Source organism: Notechis scutatus, chromosome 4 (genome assembly GCF_049901735.1).
Source record: "Notechis scutatus isolate UNSWTSFEM ecotype Mainland chromosome 4, rNotScu1.2, whole genome shotgun sequence".
In the NCBI taxonomy this organism is placed as follows: Eukaryota; Metazoa; Chordata; class Lepidosauria; order Squamata; family Elapidae; genus Notechis; species Notechis scutatus.
Genome location: NC_142012.1, coordinates 12,666,783 through 12,682,493, shown reverse-complemented (window position 1 = coordinate 12,682,493; position 15,711 = coordinate 12,666,783). Strand labels below are relative to the sequence as shown.

General features: G+C 40.0%; 3 protein-coding genes and 1 long non-coding RNA gene across 6 annotated transcripts in view; 3 read left to right on the top strand and 1 right to left on the bottom strand.

Moving 5' to 3' along the window:
• Nucleotides 1-1,683, top strand: part of LOC148130657 (placenta-specific gene 8 protein-like) — a 24,928-nt gene extending 23,245 nt beyond the window's left edge. For both annotated transcript variants that reach the window (XM_087962808.1, XM_087962807.1), the window contains one exon: nt 1,112-1,683. The gene's annotated coding sequence lies outside the window, so the exon portion shown is untranslated. The remainder of the gene's footprint in view (nt 1-1,111) is intronic.
• The window catches only part of LOC148130656 (uncharacterized), a 34,916-nt gene that overhangs the window by 14,318 nt on the left and 4,887 nt on the right, over nt 1-15,711 (bottom strand). The window contains exon 2 of the long non-coding RNA XR_015749161.1: nt 3,703-4,293. This is a non-coding gene — a long non-coding RNA (uncharacterized LOC148130656). The remainder of the gene's footprint in view (nt 1-3,702; nt 4,294-15,711) is intronic.
• Nucleotides 1-15,711, top strand: part of LOC113417836 (placenta-specific gene 8 protein-like) — a 49,054-nt gene extending 33,343 nt beyond the window's left edge. The window contains exons 2-4 of the mRNA XM_087962806.1: nt 11,067-11,191; nt 12,415-12,539; nt 13,962-15,711. Of these exons, the coding sequence (XP_087818932.1) occupies nt 11,080-11,191; nt 12,415-12,539; nt 13,962-14,081 (357 nt within the window). The 5' untranslated portion in view covers nt 11,067-11,079 and the 3' untranslated portion in view covers nt 14,082-15,711. The remainder of the gene's footprint in view (nt 1-11,066; nt 11,192-12,414; nt 12,540-13,961) is intronic.
• The window catches only part of LOC113417837 (placenta-specific gene 8 protein-like), a 24,127-nt gene extending 8,416 nt beyond the window's left edge, over nt 1-15,711 (top strand). The window contains exons 4-5 of one of the 2 annotated variants that reach the window (XR_015749160.1): nt 729-933; nt 14,166-15,711. Coding sequence is in view for 1 of the 2 variants with exons in the window: in XM_026676421.2 (XP_026532206.1) it covers nt 729-833 (105 nt within the window). In the remaining variant the exon portion in view is untranslated. Of the gene's footprint in view, nt 1-728; nt 1,684-14,165 lie in introns of those variants that run through there. The other variant, XM_026676421.2, reaches the window with a different exon arrangement.

Sequence of the window (15,711 nt, the reverse complement as noted above, 5' to 3'; positions counted from 1 at the left end):
ACTTGTTCCACACCAAATCTACCTGGCCCACAAAAGGATGGGAAGGCAGAATATGTTACAACTCCCTTCCATGAGGGATTGTCATCTGTGGGACCGTTAAAAGAAACCTCTCTTCCTGTTGCTTTTCTGAAAACAAGGTTTTGTCAGTGGGCCCGAGGACCAGAAATAGAAATGATCATGTGGTTAACTTGATTGTGTTGTTGCTGCCATTGGCAGAGGGCGGAGTGGATTTTTAAAAAATAGGTTTTCATAAAGTAAATGGATTTCTGTTGTTAAGTGGGACATTAGTTAAATGAGTTTTGCCCAATGTTACAACCTTTCTTGCCATAAGTAGTTAAATGAATCACTGCAGTTGTTAAGTTAGTAATGCTGTTGTTAAGTGAATCTGGCTTCCCCACTGACTTTGCTTGTCAGAAGGTCACAAAAGGGAATCCTATGACCCTGGGACAGTGCAAGCATCCTAAATATGAGCCAGTTACCAAGCATCTGAAATTTGATCACATGAAACCTGGGGATATTGCAAAGGTTGTAATTGTGAAAAATGACTGTAAGTCACATTTTTCAGTGCCATTGTAACTCTGAATGGTCACTAATCAAGCTGTTGTAAGTCAAGGACTGCGTGCATTTTGCCATCCAACATACAGTTAGCTTTTTATGATTCCATATCTCTACGTCATAGTTTTATTGAAAAGGTTACGGATTAATTTGGTTTCTTTTCTTTTCAACAGGGATCCATCTGTGGGGATACCTGTATTGTGGGGTGTTGCCCCGTTCTTTCTCTCTGCCAAATCCGGAGAGATATCAAAAGAAGGAAACAAATGGGGATATTCTAGAAGACTTCATCCTAAGCTCCTTTACATTTGCCCTTTTTTCATTAGAATTCTGAGAAGTAAGATGCACTAAAGTAGTTTGTAGGAAGTACCATTATTTAGAAGGTACCCTTGCTTTATAGTTCTAAGCATACTACTCTTAACCCAGAAATTACATTTTTTAGCACTAATTCAGAGCTCAAAATCCACACAAAAACTTGCTCTTCTTTGTCCTGTCCTTGTCTTTGCTTGTTCTTCCCATTTCTTTTAAAATGGAAAACAACATAGTTTACTAGCTAAAGCAATCAGATAACACTAGTTTTTCTTAAGATGGTGCTCGCCACATATGCTGCTTTTGATCTCTTTTAATTCAAAGGTGTGATGGCTGGGAATCACAATAGTTCTAGTCATCCACCTCTGGAGAGCAAGAGCTTTCAGGTAGGTTAGTTATGGCTCATTTTACCTTATATTCTCCAGTTACTACATTTTGCAAACCAAAATCCCCAGTCACTTTAAAACAGGAAGGGGAGAATGGTAGACCCACCGATAAATCTTCAAAGGTCTAGCAGGGTTGGTTTTTTAAATTCTTAATTGTTTAATAGCAGCAGCAACCAAAATGTTTTGTTCTTACTCTCCTACTGTAGCTAATGATACAAACTTTCCTAATGCTGGTGTGCAAAACTGCCAGCCAAGCTGGAGGGAGGAATCAAGTGAGGGCCTAACGTGGAGTCCTTGAGCAGCCACAAGCGTATAAGCTTCACCTCCCATACAATCAACGAAGCCTTATCTGGCTATTCCCATGGGAATACATGCTGTCTGATGAGATTCTTGTAATATAGGATGTAGGCAATAAAGTTTTGACGTTCATTATTCATTAGTGGCTCCAGATGGTTACACCTGACAGCCTGATACTGTCTGTCCCTTTACACAACTACCATGGAGTTTCATTTCTCTGAGACAGTCATATCTCACAGTAAAATTAAAGCTCCTTTAATTTAAAATTCTTCCCAGGACGATGTGTTCTAGACTACTACATTTATCAACATCAGAACACTGAAGTGGTATGCAGATGTTAAAATTGTATGTTTCCTGAGGTATTCTCCACAAACGGATATAAACGTAGACTGTGCAAACAATGCAATCTTTCGGCAGCCTTAAATATAATAATCTGAATGCTTTCCCTGTTTAGCAACTTGGATGCTTTAGAACTCTGCCTATTTCAGAAATACATGGCCAGAGCCACGTGTGAGAATAACTGATTCATACTTTATATCAGAGGTCTCCAAACTTGGCAACTTAAAAACTTGTGGACTTCAACTCCCAGAATTCTGGGAGTTAAAATCCACACGTCTTAAAAGTTGCCAAGTTTGGGGACCCCTGCTTTATATGATGGCCCAAAAACCCATCTTACCATTAAGTAATATTGCAATTAATTTTGGAAAAAGACAGTCTGGAAAATACTACAGTTTGCTCGATTATATTGAATTTGCCATTTTGTATGGAGAATTTGCCAAGAAATTAATAAAAACACTAACCCTAACCCTTGTGTTTCTTATCTCACATTTTGCATGTTTCAAATATTATTCTAATCTATGGAAAAGCAGTATGTGTTATTTCTTTAGGCTGTTTTTATGGTGTAATGGTTGTTTTATTTTATTAACCTAAAGGCTAAGATTTTCATCGTATATATAAAGTGGGCCAGGACAATATGGATACATCTTGTATTTTTGTACTGGAATTCTACAAATAACGTAAATAGATAGAAATGTCACTCTTACTTAGCATTTGCCCTGGCTTTCTAGCAACACAATGGAAAGATTGAACAATGTGATTCTGTGGGGGGTTTTTTAATTCCCTTTGAGTCAACGTTGGATCTTGGCAACTGTCTTCAGAAATGGTTTGTCCTTGCCCTCCTCCTTGGAGCTCAGAGGTCTGACTGGCAAGCCAGCTTTGTGCCTAAGGCAAGAGTAGAATTCAGTCTGGTTTCTAGCATGTTGCCTTAATCAGTAAAGGTGAAGTTTCCCCCCGTGCTAATTGTTTCTGGCTCTAGGGGGCAGTGCTCATCTCCGTTACAAAGCTGAAAAGCCAGCTCTGTCCGAAGACTTCTCCGTGGTCATGTGGCTGGCATGACTAAACGCCAAAGGCGCACGGAACGCTGTTAGCTCCCCACTAAAATAGTCCCTATTTTTCCACTTGCGTTTTTAAATGCCTTTGAACTGCTAGGTTGGTAGAAGCTGGGACAAGTAATGGGAGCTCACTCTGTTACTTGGCACTAGGGATTCGAGCTGACTTTTCTGATCGACAAGCTCAACGTCTTAGCCACTGAGCCACTGCGTCCCTTTTGCCTTAATAATTGCATAGTTCTAAATTATTCTGTGTAGAATCACAATGGAAAGAATGAACAATATGATGATGTGGTTTTTGTTTTAATTCCCTTCAAGTCAACGTTGGCTCTTGGCAGCTGTCTGAACCAGCTCCTCCAATTTTCTTGACAACTTTTTCAGAAATGGTTTGTCCTTGCCGCCTCCTTGGGGCTCAGAGGTCTGACTGGCCAGCGAGCTTTGTGCCTAAGGCAGGACTAGAATTCACAGTCTCCTGGTTTCTAGCATGTTGCCTTAATCGTTACATAGTTCTTCTGCATAGGAAAAGTTTGAAGAGTTGCTTAACTGAATCCTTTTCACTTATGCATCTTTTACAATGTGTGTTTTTCTAATTTTTTGTTTCATTGTTCTTAAGTATTTTTCCTTCAAGGCAAACAACATTATGCCAAGTTCAAAAAGACTTGAGAAATAGCAAGCCAAATGAACTAAGGTTAGAAAAAGCAAAAAGCAGATAGAATTTAAATCTTGTTTATACCATTACAGGATCCTTCCATCTTCCACCCTGATCCTACCTTCATTTATATCCTGGCTTTTGTTCTTTGAACTTCTGTTTTTTGTGAGGATCTAATCAATTCCGCCTGTGAGAAATGCCCCCACCAGTCAGAAATTGGGCAGTCATTCAGGGAAGCGGGAAGCAGTGTATTGTAAAATACTTTGCAAGACCTGGGTGGCAATTGTTGGAAGAAATATCCTTCTGGGTTCAGTTCCAAGTGGAGAAAGACACTGGATTCATGGAAGTTGCTTGGAAGGATGGTTTTAATGGTGGACAGGACCACATGCCTTGGAGCTCCTGAGTGAAAAGGGAAGAGATGCTGAGAGTCCCTGGGTTTTATGCCCTCTCTGGGCTTTGAACTTCCTTCCTGTTCCTGTGGTAAGAAATGTGTCCTGATTGGTTGTCAGACTTCCTTGGGGCCATGCAGGGGTAGCTTGGTGATGCAGTCTTCCCAGGTGCCAAGTGGTGAGGTGGGTAGAGGGCGAATCCTATCATGCCCTGATCCCAACACCTTGGTGCTAAAGGCGGGGGGCAGGGAGCTGCTTAGTCTTTAAATACATGTTTCTCCTTTTCTCCAGGGAAACATAATATTCTGCCTTTTTCATATTTACTAGAAATCAGAAAATAAAATACAAGCTGAATAGTCAAGACCTTGATGGTCCAAACTCTGTCAAGGACCTTGGAGTACTCATCTCTAATGACCTAAGTGCTGGAGCCCACTGTAACTACATAGCCAAAAAGGCATTAAGAGTTGTTAACCTAAGAGCATACAAAACATTTGCTAGACCAATACTCGAATACAGCTCATCAGTCTGGAACCCACATTACGTATCTGATATTAGCACAGTTGAAAAAGTCCAGAAATATTTCACAAGAAGAGTTCTCCACTCCTCTACTCGTTGCAGAATACCTTATGCCACCAGACTTGAAATTCTAGACCTAGAAAACCTAGAATTACGCCGCCTTCGGACCGATCTAAGTATAGTATATAAATTCATACATTGCAATGTCCTACCTGTCAATGAACACTTCAGCTTCAACCATAATAATAAAAGAGCACACAATTGATACAAACTCAAAGTAAACAGCACCAAACTTGATTGCAGGAAATACGACTTCAGCAACAGAGTGGTCAATGTCTGGAATACTCTACCTGACTCTGTGGTTTCTTCCCCAAACCCCAAAAACTTTAACCTTAGACTGTCTACAATTGACCTCACCCCTTTCCTAAGAGGTCTGTATAAGCGCACCAATGTGCCTACCGTCCCTGTCCTATTGTTTCTTTTTATTTTTCTTATATGTATTCATTTCATGTATTTATGTTTATACTTACACCTGTTATAATTGCTTGACAAAAAAAATAAAAAAAATAAAAATAAATATTTATTTCTTCTAGGAGAGAGGTGGGTACTAACTTCCTACTTTAGTAAAGTAAGAACACCCAAAAATAGATTTCAACAGGATTTAATTCCTGCAGTCCAAAGTGCAAATTATTTCACAATCTTTCCAGAACCTCTAGTTCCCTCTTTTTGGAATTACCCTACCTTTACAGTCCTTTGAGGTGTTTTTTTTTTTTTTTACTATTAGCAATACATGTAATTTTGCTTAAATCCTACTGTTGTTAGAATTATCCTTCTAAGTTCAGTTCCAAGTGGGGAAAGAGACACTGGAAACATGGAGGCTATTTGGAAAGATGGTTTAATGGTGGACAGGAGGACCACATGGCTTGAAGCTCCAAAGAAGGATGATCACATGCTCCAAGGTGAAGGAAAAGAGAAGGAAGGCCAAGATGCTGAGAGACCTTTATATACCCTCTGTTGGGCCCCACCTTAGTGTTTCCTATTCTTGTGCAAGAAATGTATCCCATTGGCTGTCAGATTCCAAGGGGCAGGGGTCTTAACTAACTTTGTAGGCTTTGTCTGGACCACATGGCTTCACCTGAGTGTTGGCTGATGCAATCTTCCCAGGCAGATGGGTAGAGGCCTTTATTATGTAGAATACTCTCGCCTCGGCCTTAATGGGCCATTAGCAAAGGTGGGGAACTGAGTTTCTGCCTCTCTGGGGTGAGTTTCTGCTTCTGAGTTTCTACTCTTTTTAGGGGAAATATTCTGCCTTTTTAATATTTCCCAATATATTTCATTTTTATAGGAGAGGGGTGGGTGCTAACTTCCTACACTACCTTATAATTCTAAGTCCTATTACATTTCTTAGTACTGGTCCCTTCAGGCATATGATTCCTGTGAAAACAACATTTAGCTAGTGTTGCTCATCTTACACGCCCAACAACCCTCCTTTTCTTTTTCTCACATCAATTCTACCTTCATTTGGTCATTGTGCAATTCGATTCACAACTGTGATCAGAGGTTGTTGGAAAGGTCAGAAATAGTGAGGGATCTGCTATTTGACTCCTAGAATTGGAAGTGGGAAAAAGGCAGAAATATCAGAATTGTTTCTAAAGATGGGGCAAGGAACAATCAATTTAAAGATAATTTCTAAGGATTCCCAATCATTACATCTCATGGTTTCTTCTAAACCAAGTTTCGTTTCTTCTCCTAGGATCTCTTTTGAGTTTCATTTTTTTTGCTTTCTTAAAAAAGACACACACCTGGCTGAAACAAAAATCACTTCCTCGTTTGAAAAAACTATCCAGCAAATTATTTAGAAGGGTATTTCCCCTTCAGTTTTAAAACACAAAAGCGAGAGGCCATTGGGCAGAATTTATTGCAGCTCTGCAACAAGAAGCCAAACGAGGAAGAAAAGAAGAAAAAAGGTTTGAAATCTTGCTTTCTTTGAAATCTTTCTGTCTTTTTTGGTATTTATTCTAAACTAATAAAGTTTTCTGAGTTTTTAGCTGGATCCAATTGAGTTGTTGAAAGACCGTCTTGTGACATTCAGTATTATATTGCAGAATCTGAATCCTCATTTTTTAAACTTGGGGGAAAATAATAATGGATTCCTAAAGGAACACAGATATAAAGATTATCATTTTTGCAGAAGAAGGCTAAGAAGTGACTAGGGTAAATTAAGTGTTTCATTTTGAATCCCCCCCCTTCACATCTCCTTAATGCCTAAGTTTTTGAAATGCTTATTTTTATTTATTGAATATTCGTGCTGCCTATTTAAATATCTATACTGTATTTAAAGGGGAGAAACAAGAATGGAATGGAATGGAATAGAATGGAATGGGAGTAGGAGTAGAATAGAATAGACAATAACATAGAAAACAGAGTACAATAGAAGATAGAATAGAAAAGAAAATAGAATAGAATAGAAAGTAGAATAGAAAATAAAAAAGAATAGAAAAATAGAATAGAAAAGAAAATAGAATAGAATAGAAAAGAAGAAAATAGAGAATAGAAAAAAGAAAATAGAATAGAAAAGAAAAGAGAAAAGAAAAGAGAATAGAAATGGAAATAGAGTAGAGTAGAGTAGAGTAGAGTAGAGTAGAGTAGAGTAGAGTAGAGTAGAGTAGAGTAGAGTAGAAATAAAGGAGAATGCTTGTAGCTCAGGGTTAAAATGAGAGCTCCTTGATGCTCTCCAAGCTTGCTTTTTTCATGCAGACATCTATCCTCTCCTCTTGTCTCCTCTTACCCTACGCTACCCTATGCTATTTTTAATATTAATTTTATTTATCTATTTGTCAAACATGTACAAGATAACAAGTATATGTATGAATATAAACAGGAACAAAGAGAGTAAATACAGATAAATGGGGACAGTAAGACAGGGACGGTAGGCATGCTAGTGCGCTTATGCATGCCCCCTTTAAGGACTTCTTTGGAATGGGGTGAGGTCCACGGTAGACAGTTTGAGGTTGAAGCTGTGAGGGTTTGAGGCTGTAACAACGGAGTTATTCCAGGTCATATTGAAATGAAGTCATGTTGACTTCTAATTATTTAATTAATAAGTTGTGGAGTTCCTCTATTAATGATATTCCATTCAGTGCTATATGGGAGAAAACCATCTCTGGCACATTTTAAGAATGTTTGGAAGTGATGCATGGGTGCATATTCCGAAAGCAATTAGAAGAAAGGGATAATCAAAGGCTAGAAAGCTCAGGTTTATGGGCTATGAGCCAGGCTCAAAGAGCTATCATTTTAGCATCGAGAGCAAAAGAATAGTGATTTCAAGGTCTGCAAGCTTTGCAGAGCAAAATTGGAACAGAATTGATGCAAAATTCTGGAATGATTCACTTAGTGTTGGTGATCCACTTAGTGATGGTAACTCACTTAGTGGTGGTAACTCAGTGACGATGTCAGCATTCAGGGAGGAAAAACTGAAAAAGAGATGAAGCAAGAGAGGATTGAAGCACAAGAGCAGTCAATGCCACGCAGATCAGAGCGATGGAACAAGGAGATTCCACCTGACGGATATTCTGCTAGTAAAGTTAAAGTGTGTAATGTATGGTATGAGTCAAGGAACTATAAGGAAGTATTGGCATTAGCTAAAATTGGGACAAGTGAAGTGGAAAGAAGCCATGGACAAGGAAATGAAATCCATGGGAGAACATGAAGTGTTCACATCTATGACTTTGCCACAGGGTAGCAAAGCTGTAGGATGCAAGTGGGTATACGAGAAGAAAGTAATGCTCAATAATGAGGTACAATATAAAGCAAGGTTAGTGGCACAAGGGTTTTCACAGATGAGAAATGTGCGCTAATGAGGTATTTGCGCCAACTGTAAAGAGTGAAAGAAACAGGCAGGCACTAGCTTTGCCAGCGGCACGTGGCCATAAAATTTGGCATTTTGACATAACTACTGCATTCCTCAATGCAGAATCAGAGGAAGAAATTTACATGGTTCAAGCACCAGGGTATGAAAGTAAAAAGCCTAACACAGTGAATAAATTGAACAAGGCCATTTATGGCCTGTAGCAATCAGCCAGGAATTGGAATATATGTCTAGATTAGGCAATGAAAGGTCTTGGGTTCAAGAATTGCAAGGCTGATGGTTACATATACACTGGAAAGTTAAAATGTGGGGATTGCCAACTATTAGCATTTGTGGATGATCTTTGTTTCATTGCAAAGGATGTATCACAGTAAAAGGGTTCTCAGGTATTTGAAGAGAACTGTGAATGTGGGTCTTCAAATACAGGTATCAGAAGAATATTAAGTTAATTGGATTTATTTCTATTCCAGTTACGAAGGGAGGAGTGTCAAAATATACTGCTCAAAAAATAAAGGGAACACAAAAATAAGACATCCTAGACCTGAATGAATGAAATATTCTTATTAAATACTTTGTTCATTACATAGTTGAATGTGCTGACAACAAAATCACACAAAAATTATCAATGGAAATCAAATTTAGCAACCTATGGAGGTCTGGATTTGGACTTACACTCAAAATAAAAGTGGAAAAAAAACGCTACAGGCTGGTCCAACTTTGATGTAATGTCCTTAAAACAAGTCAAAATGAGGCTCAGTAGTGTGTGTGGCCTCCACGTGCCTGTATGACTTCCCTACAACGCCTGGGCATGCTCCTGATGAGTTGGCGGATGGTCTCCTGAGGGATCTCCTCCCACACCTGGACAAAGGATCCGCCAACTCCTGGACAGTCTGTGGTGCAACATGGCGTTGGTGGATGGAGCGAGACATGATGTCCCAGATGTGCTCAATTGGATTCAGGTCTGGGGAATGGGCGGGCCAGTCCATAGCATCAATGCCTTCATCTTGCAGGAACTGCTGACACACTCCAGCCACATGAGGTCTAGCATTGTCGTGCATTAGGAGGAACCTAGGGCCAACCGCACCAGCATATGGTCTCACAAGGGGTCTGAGGATCTCATCTCGGTACCTTATGGCAGTCAGGCTACCTCTGGTGAGCACATGAAGGACTGTGCAGCCCCCTAAAGAAATGCCACCCCACACCATTACTGATTCACTGCCAAACTGGTCATGCTGGAGGATGTTGCAGGCAGCAGAATGTTCTCCACAGCGTCTCCAGACCCTGTCAGGTCGGTCACATGTGCTCAGTGTGAACCTGCTTTCATCTATGAAGAGCACAGGACGCCAGTGGCGAATTTGCCAATCTTGGTGTTCTCTGGCAAATGCCAAACGTCCTGCACAGTGTTGGGCTGTAAGTACAACCCCTACCTGTGGACATCGGGCCCTCATACCACCCTCATGTAGTTTCTGACCATTTGAGCAGCCACATGCACATTTGTGGCCCACTGGAGGTCATTTTGCAGGGCTCTGGCAGTGTTCCTCCTGTCCCTCCTTGCACAAAGGTGGAGGTAGCTGTCCTGATGCTGGGTTGTTGCCCTCCTACGGCCTCCTCCACATCTCCTGATGTACTGGCCTGTCTCCTGGTAGCGCCTCCATGCTCTGGACACTACGCTGACAGACACACCAAACCTTCTTGCCACAGCTCACATTGATGTGCCATCCTGGATGAGCTGCACTACCTGAGCCTCTTGTGTGGTTTGTAGACTCCATCTCATGCTACCACTAGAGTGAAAGCACCGCCAGCATTCAAAAGTGACCAAACCATCAGCCAGAAAGCATAGGAACTGAGAAGTGGTCTGTGGTCACCACCTGCAGAACCACTCCTTTATTGGGGATGTCTGTCTTGCTAACTGCCTATGCTTTCCACCTGTTGTCTATTCCATTTGCACAACAGCATGTGAAATTGATTGTCAATCAGTGTTGCTACCTAAGTAGACAGTTTGATTTCACAGAAGTGTGATTGACTTGGAGTTACATTGTGTTGTTTAAGTGTTCCCTTTATTTTTTTGAGCAGTGAATATTCATGAACTGGAATAGAGCTTAGTAACAAAGTCAGCCAAGGAATAGGCATAGCGACTAAGTCAGCCAATGAGGGCTGTTTGGAAACTTAAACTGGAAGGAGCCTAGGCATGGCTCTGCAGCTCTGAAGCTGTGTTAAGCTCTGAGTCTTGTCTGCAAGTGCTGAACTGAAACTGAAACTATTCTCTGCTGTTCTCGTCTGCTTGTGTTTTTGCTGTAAGTCTCTACCACGTGGGAAGAACCTACATTGCTATTGTACATTCAGTTATGTGTTTTTATTTATGCAAAGAAGTTAATGAATCCTGCTGAACCAGTCATCTGTGTGTGCTTTCTGGATCTGAATTTCTGCTGCAAACTCTAACTTGACAGTTACCCAATTTCAAGATCCCAAAGCACAGGGACTAAGAACCAAGGTAGGAAGGAGCAATTGGCTGAGTGCAGAGAGAGCCACTCTTTCAAAACAACAGAGGACAATGGAATATTCAGTATAGCTCTGTCCCAGGTTTAATTTGTGTGTCAAAAAGACTTCATCCAGAATCGAATCTAGCAACCAGATCCCACTCAGTGGAGTTGGACTGAGATCGCCTGTTCATTGATCTCTTCTCTTTTTGGCTCTCTTCTTTCTTTTTCTTAGAAAATTGTCCACAATGAATGCTCAGCCAGTGGTGGTCACTCAACCACAGATGATGTTAGCGGTCCAGACCAACAGAGACTATTGGCTAACGGACTTATGTGACTGCTGTAGCGACTGTGGAGTCTGTAAGTGTCCAGACCAATTACTAAAAGTGGGGTTCTCGAAGCCTTCTTGGGAAGATTGGGCTGAATATCCTTCCAGACTGGATAGGCTGCAGAAATCAATTGTTCCTTATAATTTCAGCAATAGATGTTTGATTATTGAACAGCCTATTGGATTGGAATTAGGATGGCAAGATATAAAAGGAGACAATGTGGCTTCTATACTATTAAAAGTTGTGTGTGGAACTTTAAAGTTCTACATAAAGGAGATGAGCAGGCTGAGGCCGAGGGTGGGGTCAAACACACCATCAGCTTGGAGTCCCTATGCTCCCATAGGAGATCTAAATCAGCCTCCCCCACCAATGCATTCTGTTGACTCTTAGCGCCACCATTAGTAGATCTGATTCTTGTATAAAGCATGAGGTAAACTCTATTCTGGCACCTGGTTTCTTGCGCCTGATGCTACACAACTGAAGAATTATGCTAAAAGGTTTTTTTTAAAGAAAAGAATATGATGTTCTCCAGAGGTTTTGAATTTTAATTTTCATAAACTTCCTGTTTTTGGAGCTTGGTTGTTTTCTTGCACATGTTTCATTACCTGAGGAAGGTAGAGAATATCATCAGTGCTAGGACAGCATCCATGCTAGCACTAAAGCTTTAATTACTTGGGTAAAGAATCATTTGCAAAAAAAAACAACAACCAAGTTCAGAGAACATCAAGGAAACAACAGCTCAAATTTGAGTTATAAATATTCTCTTCCATTGGTAATTGTCAGGCACAATCAATCAGATCCATGTGCAAAGAATTCAATTAGCTATTTTATTACTCAAGCCTATAACATAGGAATCTTCTCAGATTGGCAGTCTGCGCCTGGGTCAGACTAGATAAGGTTAAATAGCATTCAAGGAAGATCAGACTTCACTCATGGATTCCAGATTAGTTCCCTGTTTGATTCCTCTCCCTGGCTCAGCCAGACTCTTTCCAACAGTAATTTCCATGATTCTATTTCATAATATTTCAGAACATCAGTATACAGAGAAGTGGGGTGGAGTGTGCTTTTGTTTTAATGTGGTTTGTAAATGAGTTTTTTCAGCCCATCCCTCTGCTAGATGTTTTAACTAGCATTTTCACTTGCAGTTTTGATGTTGCAGTAATTGTATAATTTGCACTTTCTGGGCCATAAATCTTATGTCATTCAACACTGTGCCAAAATCGTTCTACAAGGGCTTTTTCTTTCTCTCTATAGGTTTCTGTGGACTGTTCTGCTTCCCTTGTTTGGGATGCCAAGTTGCTTCAGCTATGAATGAATGTTGTTGCTGTGGCCCAACTGTGACCATGAGAGCTGTCTACAGGACAAAATACAATATCCCTGTAAGTAGATTACCTTGCTTAGACGAGAGAAACTTCAGGTTTATAAACTCTAGTTAAAACCAACAAGTCTTAAGTACTTGTGAAATTGGAGAGAAATATCAACTGAGAAACCAACTGGGGCAATCAACTTGCTGTGGGATAACTTATCATGGCCAATTCATCATGGGATAACTTGCCAAGGGAAAATTCAACAACTCAATCTAACTATGTAAAATATGTTAACCATTGTTTTATTTCTTGTCATTCACATTTCACTTTGTCTCTTCTTCGGCATCCTTTCTTCAGTGATTCTATTCCATCATTTCTTCGGTATTAGTGCAATTCTCATTGCTTGGCAAGTTGTCCTATGGTGAGTTGTCCAACAGTGAGTTGGTCATGGAGAGTTGTATGCGGTGAGCTGCCCTCGACCCACTCAAAAAGGCGGTGCATGCACAATCCAGGAATTTGTGGCCAAAAGAAAAAATGACTTGGGAAGTGAACAGATAATTCTTTCATTTGCTATCTGCAGCAGACCATAATCTTTCAGACTTATAGGAATGAAAATAAAAATGACACTCGTTCCATGCCAAACATAATATCACATCTACCTGCCCCACAAGGATGGGATGACAGAATATGTCACAAGTCCCGTCCGTTAGGGATTGTCATCTGTGGGAACATAAGGAAGTGCCCCCCTACCGGGCTGCTTTTCTGAAAGGCCCTAAAAACGGGATTTTTGTCAGCCTGAGGACCAGAAATAAGAAATGGCAAAATATAGGCAGTCCTTGACTTACAACAATTCATTCAGTGACTATTCAGAGTTACAATGGCACTGAAAAATGTGACTTACAGTCGTCTTTCACAATTACGACCTTTGCAGTATCCCCAGGTTTCATGTGATCAAAATTCAGACGCCTGGCAACTGGCTCATGTGTTTAATTTGTGTAGTTGCTGCCACTGGCGGTGGGCGAAGTGGATTTTTAAAAACAAGTTTTTGTAATATAATGGATTTCTGTTGTTAAGTGGGACATTTGTTAAGTGAGTTTTGCCCAATTTTACAACTTTTCTTGCCATAAGTGGTTAAATTAATCACTGCAGTTGTTAAGTTAGTAATGCTGTTGTTAAGTGAATCTGGCTTCCCCTTTGACTTTGGTTGTCAGAAGGTCACAAAAGGGGATCATATGATTCCAGGACACAGCAACCATCCAAAATATGAACCAGTTGCCAAGCGTCTGAAATTCGATCACATAAAATATAGGGATATTGCAAAGGTCGTTATTGTGATCGTAAAGTCACATTTTTCAGTGCCATTGATCACTAAACAAAGTCAAGGACTGCATGTATTTTGCCATCCAACACAGAGTTTTTCATGATTCCATATCTGTACATCATTATTTTATTGGAAAGGTTATGGATTAATTTGGTTTCTTTTCTTTTCAACAGGGATCCATCTGTAATGATACCTGCATTGTGGGGTGTTGCCCCATTTGTTCTCTCTGCCAAATCCAGAGAGATATCAAAAAAAGGAAAGAATTAGGGGTATTCCAGAGGACTTCATCCTAAGCTCCTTTACATTTGTCCTTTTTCATTAGAATTCTGAGAAGTAAGATGCAGTAGAGTAGTTTGTAGGAAGTACCATTATTTAGAGGCACCCTTGCTTTATTCTTAACCCAGAAATTACATTTTAGCACTGATTCAGAGCTCAAAATCCAGTCACACAAAAACCTATTGTTGTTTGTCCTGCCTTTGCTTGATCTCCCTATTTCATTTAAAATGGAAAACAAAGTAGGTTGGTTGCTGTTGTTAAACAGTTTGGAATTTAAAAAAAAACACCCTGCTAAACCTTTGAAGATATATTGGTTTGCAGGATGTAGTACCTGAAGAGAAAAAAATGTAATCGAGAGCCGTGACCCATATCTAGCCGACATGGAAGTGCTTGCTGTCCAGATGTGAGGGACTAGAATTATTATGATTACCAACCACCACAGCTTTGAATTAAAGGAGATATAAAACAACATGTATGGAGAGCGCCATCTTAAGAAAAACTAGTGTACATGATTGTTTAGCTACTAAACTATGTTGTTCTTATTCTCCTACTGTAGCTAATGGTGTGGAAAACTGGCAGCCAGGCTGGAGGGAGGAATCAAGTGAGGGCTTAGCTTGGAGTCCTTAAGCAGCCTTAAGCACATAAGCTTCACCTCTCCCAAGATCCATGAAGCCTTATCCAGTTATTCACACGGGAAAACAAGCTGTCTGGTGAGATTCTTGTAACATAGGAGATAGGCAATAAAGTTACTGACTTTCATTATTCATTAATGGCTCTGGTTGGTTACACCTGACAGCTGGTAGTCTCTGTCCCTTTCCTTACGATGGAGTTTCATATCTCATAGTAAAATTAAAGCCATTTTACTTGGAATTCTTCTCAGGATGATGTTTTCTAGACCCTTGCCTGGCTGGGGAATTCTGGGAGTTGAAGTCCTCCAGGCTTAAAATTGCCAAGGTTGGTGAGCCCTGGTCTAGACAGCCATTTATCAACATCGGAACACTGAAGTGGTAGGTGGCTGTTAGAATTGTACACTTCCTGAGGTATCCTCCAAAAACAGATATGAACATAGAGTTGCAGGGCATTTATATGCCTAATAAAATCACCACCTGTACTGAGGAAATAGAGGCCTGCTCATTTACATTGTTTCTGTTCTTTTTTAAAAAACTATTTTAGTGCCTTCATATGCACTGTGAAACTCACAATAGTAAAAGTTATGTGGGCAAAAGTATAAACCATATCCCAGAAAGTTTTGTTGACTACTTCTTCTCAGATCTGTTTAGTATTTAGCATTTAACCAACATCATACTGTATTCACCTATGCCTTGTAACCTGTTACATAAAGCAACTTAAAACTGAGGGACAAAAGTAAATTATCCAATAAAGTGATTTCAGCAGCCTTAAATATAATAATCTGAATGCTTTCCCTGTTTAGCAACTTGGATGCTTTAGAACTCTGCCTATTTCAGAAATACATGGGCCAGAGCCATGTGTGAGAATAACTGATTCATACTTTATGTCAGAGGTCTCATTGCAATTAATTTCAAAGAAAGGAAGTCTGGAAAATATTACAGTTTGCTCGATTATATTGAATATGCCATTCTGTATGGAGAAGTTACCTAGAAATTTAATAAAAATAGTCTTGCCTAA